At 42.2% G+C, this 10,716-nt stretch overlaps 1 protein-coding gene across 1 annotated transcript; it reads left to right on the top strand.

The window, feature by feature from the left end:
• The first annotated feature begins 9,413 nt into the window (after positions 1-9,413).
• On the top strand, positions 9,414-9,866 carry LOC129044333 (large ribosomal subunit protein eL36-like). The gene is made up of 2 exons (XM_054502184.2): positions 9,414-9,493; positions 9,548-9,866. Exons 1-2 carry the CDS (start codon positions 9,414-9,416, stop codon positions 9,789-9,791), a joined length of 324 nt encoding a protein of 107 aa, XP_054358159.1. The 3' UTR covers positions 9,792-9,866.
• The last annotated feature ends 850 nt before the right edge of the window (positions 9,867-10,716 follow it).

Consider the following 10,716-nt stretch of genomic DNA (forward strand, 5'->3'; position numbering starts at 1 on the left):
GTGATCTCTACACACACCAGCTCCCCTTTGCCTTCCACCATGAGGGGAAGCAGCCTGAGGCCCTCATCAGATGCCTAGTCTTGACCCTTCCAGCCAGCAGAACCATGAGCTAAATAAACCACCTTTCTTTATAAATTACCCAGCCTCAGGTATTCCTTTATAGCAATACTAAATGGACTAAGGCAACTCCCTTTGTCAACTCTTCAGAAATTCTTTATCCTTTCAGCCATCTCAGGCATGGCTTCCTTGAGGACACCTTCCCTAAGCCCTAGATCAGATAGGCTCCATTAGACATACTCATCGTTCCAGTCTTGTTTTTCACCATAGCACTTATCAGTGTGTTGATAATGACATACTTCTGTGATTAGTTAATCAGTATCTGTCTGACTTCCTCCCAGGCTATAACCTCCAGGACAGCAGAGTCCAGGTCCACTTTTATCCCTCTTTGTCCGCAGCACATGATATGGGGCTTGGCAAAGAGTAAATGCATAATAAATAGTTGTTAAATGAATGTTGGAAGACTACACATCCATTTCTTTATCTGAAAAACGAGGGGACTTGACCATGTGGATCGCTGAGTTTCCTCTAGCCTTTAGCCTTAACAGCCATCTCCTTAAGACACTAAATTACATTCCTGTTATCCCAGAAGACCTAGCCAGACCAATAAGCAGATAAACTGTAGTTTAGGAGAAGGCAGTGCTTTCTGAAAAGAGAAGCAGCCTTGCAATGGAAGCAGTCTCTCTAGAGGGTAACAGAACTGATCAAGCAACAGTGACTCAATCCTCTGCCAGGGGTACTATAATAATAATTCCCACATCAGGTGAATGAGAATAAATGATCTCAACACCCCTCCCAACTCCTAAAGTCCGTGATTCTGTACCTGTGTAAAATAACGAAATCCAACTATAAATTCCAACCAGGTCATTAAATACTAAGACAATTTGTGCTAAAATGCATAAAATGCATATATATGGAGATTTTAATCCTAAAGGACACTGACTCATTACATTTAATATATATTGAGCTACCTTGGGCACTTAGTAAAAATACAGATTCCTAGGCTCCAAATCTGGTAATTCTGATCAGTAATTCTGGTTACTTTTAACAAGAAATTTCAGGTGATTCCAATGAATTTAGAAAACTTTATTTATTTATCTATTTATTTATTTTTTTTTTTTTTTTGAGATGGAGTCTTGCTCTGTCACCCAGGCTGGAGTGCAGTGGCACGATCTCAGCTCACTGCAACCTCCACCTCCCAAGTTCAAGTGATTCTCCTGCCTCAGCCTTCCAAGTAGCTGGGACTACAGGCATGCACTACCATGCCCCAGCTAGTTTTTTGTATTTTTAGTAGAGACGGGGTTTCACCATGTTAGCCCAGATGGTCTCAATCTCCCGACCTCGTGATCTGCCCACCTCAGCCTCCCAAAGGGCTGGGATTACAGGCGTGAGCCACCGCGCCCAGCCAGAAAACTCTTGTATGAAGCAAAGAGCCTTGGACTTGGAGTTAGAAGACCTGAGTTCTAACTGGAGTCAATGACTAAGTCACCACAGGATGCTGACAAGTTATGTGACTTTTCTAAGCCTCATAACTCTGGCATTATCTCAGAAAAGAGAAACATTACTTTTAAATGGCCTGATGTAGGGTTACATGGAAGCTGATGCTTAATGGTAACATACGCTGCATTGATCCTAACCTCACTACCTCTGCAAAGGATTCTAAAGCTCTTGTCTCAAAAACTTACAATGAATCTATTTAATGTTTGGCCTCCTTCAGGGAATGGAGGCATACTTCGCTTCCCTCAAAAATGATGAGAATTTTGGCAAAGATAAACTCAGCCACCTCAGTGACCAACTGTCAAAACAAGGTTTTGGGATTTCAAAAGCTTCTCCGCACAAATGAGACTCTTAGAACAGTTGTGGGATCATGAATGACATCCATCTAAGGTAAAAACCTGCCCATATTTTCCCCTACTTTCACTCTTGTTTTGTTCAAGATTCTACCACTTTTGGAAAATGCATTTAAGAAGCATTATTAAAGTAGGAATGCAAGACAAATCTACCCAAATCATTATTTTCTGCTTCCATTCTGGAAATTTATATATGCGATATATTTTGGGGTATTGGAAGGGAATTGGAAGTCAGTATTTTTCTTGAAAAGCCTAGACACTAGGAATGCAAACCCACAGTCTGGCCTAGTGTTCATTCATTCTCTAGAGATTTCACTAACCTCCAGACACTTTGCTAGTTCTGCAGATGGAAAAGTAAATTCAACATGGTCCTTGCCTTCAAGAAGTTTATACTCTAGCATGGCTTCATTCACTGGAACTCTGGAATAACAGAAATATCTTGTGTCTGCTTTTTCCAACATGATAGTCACCAGCCATAGCTGGCTCTTGAACACTGGGAATGTGGCTGAGAAATTGAATCTTTAATGTTAGTTAATATTTATTTATTTATTTATTTATTTATTATATTTTTTTAGATGGAGTTCCACTCTTATTGCCCAGGCTGGAGTGCAGTGGTGCGATCTCGGCTCACCACAACCTCCACCTCCTGGGTTCAAGCAATTCTCCTGCCTCAGCCTCCTGAGTAGCTGGGATTACAGGCATACACCACCACACCTGGCTAATTTTGTATTTTTAGCAGAGACAGGGTTTCTCCATGTTAGTCAACCTGGTCTCAAACACCCAACCTCAGGTGATCTGCCTGCCTCAGCCTCCCAAAGTGCTGGGATTACAGGCGTGAGCCACCAATAGCTACATATGGTTGATGGCTACCATGCAGCACACCTCTACGATAAAAGGAAGAAGGAAAAGAAGGAGGAGGGGAAGGAAATGGAGAAGGAGGAAAGGAGGAAAGGAGGAGGAGGAGGAGGAGGAGATAAGAAGGAAAGCAGATAGGGGTAGGAAAAGAAGGGGAGGAAAAGAAGAGGAGAAGAGGAGAAGAGGAGAACGAGAAACAGAAAGAGGACAGAGAGGAAGAGAAAGAATAGAGTATGGTGAGTATGATTGTAAGTGCATACACAATGAGCCATCAATTATCAATCGTGTGATTACTAACTTTTCATTGAAATGTTTGAGGGGCAAGGTGAAGGTGTTTAGAAAAAAACTTCAGAGTGAAGATTTCATTTGAAGGGTGAGAGGAGTTCACCAGTTGAAGAATGGGGAGGAGATTTTTGGGGAGAAGCCACAAGTTGTACAACCCCACAGCACCTGAAAAGTACACACTGGGTTTTTAGCCTGGTGGTTTGGCTTGATTGAAGCACCAGATGCTTGGGAAGGAGGCAGAGTGAGGAGAGAGGCTTAATAAAGGAACAGGAGTGAGGCTGGGGCCAAATCATAAAGGTCCCAATGTATAGCTCTGAGGGTTTTGGAGTTTTGTCCATAGGCAAAACATTTCTCTTGGGTACATTCTAAGGGTTTTAAGTGGTGGTTGATATGCCTGTCGCTTGTTTGTTTTCCCAGGGATGGGAATGAGAGCTGGTGTTTCCACTGTCTTAAACTAACTTCCTGCTTCAGCTCCATGCATGTATTGCTCATTGCAAAACATTCCTGGTTTCTATATTCACACAGCCTCAGAAAAACATTATATCAAAGTTAAGTTTAATTCAGTTGAAGTCTCCCTTTACTCAGTCCAAACTGCTACTTCAATCCAGTCATCCAGGTTAGGAGTGAACCTTATTTTTCTGGTAGACACCATCACATTTGCAGACCTGCCAGGAGGTACCAAAAAGGCTCCATCTGCTCAAAAATAAAGTACTATTCCAGATCTTTGTGTAGAACTGAGGGAAATTTCTACATGGTTCAGTCGCAAACTGTGCTACTCTGGAATGACCTGGGAAAATGATGGAGAGGAACAGTCAATGTTCTGTGATACACAGAAGTGCTGCGGTCTCCTGGAAAGCACTTGATAATCACTGTTAAAGTCCCTTCCTTGTGAACGAGCACTGTCACAATGACCACAAAAATCACCCTTCATTGACCATCTGTTCTATGCCAAGACAATGTGCTTAGCACTTTGCCTGTGCTATCCCATTTCATCCTTGCAACACTCTGTAAGGTAGGTATTTTATCCCTAGTTCACATGTAGATAAAGTGAGCTCAGAGATGCTGTATAGCATGTTGCTTCCCAGAGTCAACAGCTAGTAACTGACAGTGCCAAGCTCAAACCTAGCTCAAACTCTCAAGCCACTTGAGAGTTACGCTACTGAGAAAGCACTGCCAAGGGACACTGGTACAGCAATCAAGTCAGAAGGCCTTCCCAGTTCCTCCATCCCTGCCTCATAATGCTGACAAATCCCATGACACTTCAGTCTCTGTTACTTCACCTATAACATGGAGGTAGTTAGACCTTCACTACAATCTCTTAAATGTACAGAAAAAGCTTTGAAATTTTACCTTAAGCAGGAGCTTATTCAATTATCAAATGAACATGTCTTGAGCACCTACAATTTTATAGAGCCCTCAGCTAGGAGCTAAGGATGCAAAAGAAATCTTAAGATCTCAAGAAACGTGCCATTTAGCAATTAAAAGTCAAAATGTTTACAACATGCCCCTCACCCAGACAGAAACAACTTTCATTCACAAGGAATTCTGTAATGGGGAGAGGGAATAACTCATCTAGGTTTCCCACCTCAGGATTAGGATCTTTAGGGTTTTACGCAGAGGAGCATATCAAGTACAAAAACCTGTCTTCAGAACTCTCCACTTAACTTCCTTGTTAAGTTAGCCACACTCTTCACTCCTGTAAAACATATGGACAGACACCCAAAGCAAACAGAAGGATCAGCCAGCAGAACCACCAGCAGCTAGCAGCTAGCAGCCAGTCTGTTACCGGCTTATAAGAGTCATCTGGAATGGTATCCAAATATGTTCATGCCCATTGTACTTATTCTACAATAACATGATTTAAATATTATGGAATCCAGTGAAATATGAATGCAAAAAGAGTTGCTTCTACAAAATTAATTTGAATACTTAGAAAAAACTCAGTAAGGATGAATCACTATGTAGATGCTTTGGAAATAGGTATGAGATGACTGTAAATAATTGGGGAAAAAAATTATGAAAATCGACTAAGATACTGTGCCCAAGTTTCTTCATAGATGTTTTGAAGTTCTTATTCCACTTTAAAGAAAGTAGAACTTGGAACTGTAGATTGCACATCATGGCTGCGGTTTATGAAAGAAGAATGACTACAGTCAGTGAATCATACCCAAAGAAAAGCTTTGGCCTAACATCAAAAGATTGGCAAAGTCATAGATATGTATGTACTCTACATTAAAATAAACGTTGATGGTATGTGTGTATCACTTTTTCCCCACTTTAACCAACTTTTCAACAATCCAACCAACTACTGGTCCCAATGTGACCTGATAAGAGGGCTTCCTTCCACTGCATTATAAGAGCAAAGTTATTCTGTATTTTTTTACATTATAATTTTAGGGAGATGGTAAGATACTTGTTGAGCATGGCCAAGCCATGCTCTGGAATGAGCTACATTTGGTTACTCTGTCTATGATGGGACAAGCCAAGCACTCCCACTAAGGGAGCCTTCAACCAGACTGGCTGCAGGGACAGTCTCTATGCACAGCAGGTCCAGTTGCTCTTTGGTGTGTCTTAATCTGACTGTGCCTCTCACATGATTTGACCTGAGTCGGGATGTGTGATTGTTACTGTCAGGACTTTCATTTCTAAGTCTCCTCTTGGCTTATACTTTTGAGCAATGATTGACTCTTTATCAAGTGATTTCTATGGAGATGTCACTTCCCTCCAACTTGCTGTGAAGAATCCTGGCAGCAAGTTTTGCTCTAGTGACTCCTAATGAGCAATGGCCCGTTTCTAACTAGCAAATATTAAAATATTCCATAGCTTTTCAGGTCCATGTACAATGACCTGAAAATTGCTCAGTAGTTACTGGTTACCTACTGAGCAATGAAAGATTGCTAAATTTGGGTATTAATATTTTTTAAATAGCACATTGTTAAAATGTACTGAATTCATCAGTTCAGTGGTTACCCAAAAAATCTGGCTATTTCTACAAGACACAAAGCTCTTACTGTGTGTATATAATTGTAAATGATTGGAATTCTAGCAAATTTTAGGGAAAAAAAAATGCATTGCTCCCAGAGCTTCATCATTGGGATCTTAGGTTGACTATGGTCTTAGTTGCCTAGGCTCTTGTTTCAATTAACAGACCCGTAGAAGTACTGTTAGGCTCTATTTCTGCTGATTGATTCTTGAGAAACCAACTACATTGTTACCATTAGGACTATTACCAAAAGGTTTTTACTGTTGGTATGCAACACTTTTGAGAACCACTGCCCTGCTTGTTAATCAGAATGGTTGGGTGAAGCAACAGCTCTGTCTCACTGACCTGAGAATTTTACATTATTCACAAACCCTTTATCAGCTGCCATCTCTCTGCCCTGATCAGTGCTCTCTCCGCTTCAGATGGTATGTGGGAGCTAAATCCCCTTTGGGCTGAAATAGTCACATCCTACTCAGAATCTACAATGAAATGAATTCCCATTTACAGCTCTGTGATATTTCCCGGGTCTTACCACTAAACATTTTCCCAGGGGCTACTGCACTTAATCACATCATGCCCAATATGGCATGATCCGTGCATGCATCAACAAAAACTGCACTGCCTTGCAAAATATTCAAATTAGGATTAATTTTTCCTTTCTCTTTCTGGAGACGGATATTCTTATTTAGACAACACACTCAAAAACACTTTCCATGCCTCTGGGCTCTGTCCATCCAGTCCATGTCCACTCAACTACCAGATGTGATCATTTCACATTTCTACTATGAATTAAAAAGTAGAAAAGGAGATAACTAAACTAATGAATTGAGTAACCTTTCTTATATGTCTACCCATTACAAATGGATTAAAATTTAAACATCTTTAGTGCAGTATGCATGCCCTCCATAGTGGTAAACCCAATCAAGTTTTCTATTTTCTCCCCACCCTCTTTCTTATAACCTTCATCTCAGCAAAGTTGAACTGTTCCTGGCACCTGATTCTAAGATGTCTTGCCTCACTTATGGGGATCTACCTGCCTGACAGCCTTTTCCCAGGCTCTGTGTGAGTTCACATCCTACCAAATCTTCAAAGTTAGTGCAAAAGCTACTTTCTATTTAAAAAAAAAAAAAAAAAAAACTTTCCCAACTTACCCTAAGGAGGAAGTGGTCTCCCCCTCCCGGAACCCCAGTTAGGCATTCCCTGACTACTCCCTTAAACTCTGCACTTTCAACCTTGCATTTTGTTCATTGCATTTGTCTTCTGGACTATAAGCTTCTTGATGGCTGGTTTGTGTGGTTTTCATTTTCCTATTTTCCTGCTCTCATACCCTTCACTGGGCCTTGCAAGAAGTAAGTGGTTAATAAATGAAAAAATGAATGAATATGTGAATGAATAAATGAATAGATCTGACATACACATAACCACATGGTTCTCTCCTCCTATAGCTTCATTTCTGGATCTTTTTCCTAGATGAACTGGCCTTGCTAAGAGTACCCCAGGCAGGGCTTAGCAGGTTAGCAGGGAGTCTTTCGCTTGCTTTTGAGGCAGAAAAGTGCAGCCTTGTTGCAGGGCAGAAATATAACATCACAAAAAAAAAAGCACCAAGGAAATTCCTTCCACTTCCACCTGCGGATTAAGAAAGCCTTAGGATCCAATCTGGTGAAGAAGAAAAGATGTAGGATTTTAAATTGGCCTCAGGCCCTCACACTTACAGAAAGTGAGTATACAATTTATACTCCAAACTTTTGAGACTGAAAAGAGAGTTTATTAATGATTACTCTGGGACAATAGGTGTGAGCTAGGACTGTCATGGGCTAAAAGGATGATATATGATCTGAAATGAGCTACACTTGGTTACTCTGTCTATGATAGGACAAGCCCAGCCCATGGATATGTTTTATCATCTGTAACATGGGGATAATAATAACTAACCCCAGAGATTTCCATAGGATGAAATATGACCATGAAAGTGAAGCATCCAGTGCTTGCAAACAAATGGTATTTAATAACTGATAGCTCCCTCCCTTTACTAAGGTTCTTACTAAAGCACCTTATCTTACATATCACTTCTTATATTCATTGGCCTAGGTAATCCTTTCAATGAACCTTCAAAGTAACCAAAATAACCTGGCTGGGGCCAGGCACGGTGGTTCACGCCTGCAATTCCGGCACTTTGGGAGGCCGAGGCGGATGGATCACTTGAGGCCAGGAGTTCGAGACCAGCCTGGCCAACATGGTAAAATCCTGTCTCTACCGAAAAATAGAAAAAACAGCCAGATGTGGTGGTGCACCACTGGAATCCCAGCTACTCAGGAGGCTGAGGCACGAGAATCACTTGAACCTGGGAGACAGAGGTTGCAGCGAGCCAAGATCGTGCCACTGCACTCCAGCCTGGGTGACAGAGTGAGACTCTAGCTTAAAAAAAAAAAAAAAAAAAGGTAACCAATGGGGAAATTATCATCTCCTTTTACTAAGAAGCACACTAACACCCAGAGAGGTTCAATAAGGCTCCATAGATAAAATCTGATGGAGCCAGGACTTAAACCCAGGCACATCTGTCTCCAAACTGAAGCACTTTCTAATGCAACACCCAGGCTTTATGAGCTTCTACAGAAGGGACTTTAAGTCTGGCTGGACATCTTAAATCATATGCTTAAATCATGGCACCGCAGAGCAGAGAGCTCAGATAAGGGAAACTGGGAGTACACATGGCAGTACACACTTCTCAGTACCAGAGAAGGCAAAGATTCTAGCCTGGACACGCCAGCTCCATCAGCCTCATTTTTCCCAGGAAGAGAGTTTCTTGGCGCTATTATAGTCTCACACTCCACCTCAGAGTGGTGGGTACATTTCAGCAGAGGATGGGAAGACAAGCAGAATTCACCATAGTAATCTAAATTAACTAGGAGCCCAAGATCAATCAGGGAGTGGTAATGATCTAGTGGGGGGCAGTTTTCTGGTAGGTTTAACAAGCATGCACAAACACCGGTTATGTGTACACATCCATAAGCAGCCTGGCTGAAGGTCAACAGCCTGCTTCTGTTACCAAATGAGACAAAACAATTAGCAAAGCCAGGCACTATTCCTTCTGTTCATTCTTCAGTTCCAGGTATCAGCGGTCATTTGTCTAGTTCACATGTTATTCCTTTACTTTTGTTTTTATGTGAAAGTATTAGTTGATCTGGACTTCCCTATGAGCAATGCAAAGCTGATTAAAGTTCAAACCATGTTATCAATATTTCCTACTTCACAGAGAATATGAAACACTTTAAATATTAGTACCTCCTCCTCTGAACTTAAATACAACAGCGGTAGATATCCCAGAGTTCTGCGCGGCGCCAGCCCTTCCGCCACGCCACGGCCGCCTCTGGAGAGCAGCAGCCATGGCTCTACGCTACCTTATGGCCATGGGCCTCGACAAGGGCCACAAGGTGACCAAGAACGTGAGCGTGAGCAAGCCCAGGCACAAGCCCAGGCACAAGCCCAGGCACAGGCACAAGCCCAGGCACAGGCACAGGCACAGCCGCCGCCGCGGGCGTGTGACCAAACACACCAAGCTCGTGCAGGACATGATTCTGGAGGTGTGTGGCTTTGCCCCGTACGAGTGGCGCGCCGTGGAGCTACTGAAGGTCTCCAAGGACAAACGGGCCCCCAAGTTTATCAAGAAAAGGGTGGGGACGCACATCCGCGCCAAGAGGAAGCGGGAGGAGCTGAGCAATGTACTGGCCGCCATGAGGAAAGCTGCTGCCAAGAAACACTGAGCCCCCTCCCCTGCCCTCTCCCTGAAATAAAGAACAGCTTGACAGAAAAATAAATAAATAAAAATTTAAAATATATATATATATGTATATGTATGTATATATAAAAAACATCATCCATTCCTTTTTGATCTCCTTCCCTCACATGTCCTTCCTCACTTCCAGAGCTAGCTTGTCACCCTATGGACCTGATCCTTTCCCATGTCTGTGTTCCATCAGCCATGTCCTCTCATTCCTGTCATCAATTACTTCCACTCTGGCTTCTTCTCCTCAGCCTGCAAACAAGCTCAAGTATTGGAAATCCTTAAAGAAAAAAAACACACACACACAAAAAAACCTTATTTTCCCCTTCCAGTTCCCCACCTTAGCTCTTGGTTTTTCCCTTGCAAAATGTATTGAAATTACATTGAAATGTACTGAAAAAGTAATCTGCACCTGTTGTCTCGACTGCCTCAATTCCCTTTAGCCCTCAGCCCATCGCGATACAAATCCCCTAAGCCTCCATTTAAACATCACCATTGGGGTCACCAGTAGCTGATAATGAAAACTAATACCTTACTAGTGATCATGAGTAAACTTGTCAAACAACACACAGGCCTACTTCTTTCCCTCCTTCCCCCAGCATCAAGCCAAAAACATGGAGGTCATCCTCAGGGCTTTCTTCTCCTCACCCCCCTACTGCCGATCAATTACTAAATCTTCTATGAAAAAAGCCCTAGAAGGAAAATGAAGAGCTCAGGTCCTAAGCTTGGCCTTGCTATCAACTTGCTTTATGACTGTAGATTAGCCACTGCCACATCTAAGCCTCAGAACCCTCATCTGGATGGATAATTAAGAGTAGTGGGACTAGACCCTACATTTGGGTATGATCCACCTAAGTCACTTGTGTTCCAGGTACCATTTGTCTATTGAGTGGCCAAGTATTGTT

Source organism: Pongo pygmaeus, chromosome 13 (genome assembly GCF_028885625.2).
Source record: "Pongo pygmaeus isolate AG05252 chromosome 13, NHGRI_mPonPyg2-v2.0_pri, whole genome shotgun sequence".
NCBI classification, from domain to species: domain Eukaryota; kingdom Metazoa; phylum Chordata; class Mammalia; order Primates; family Hominidae; genus Pongo; species Pongo pygmaeus.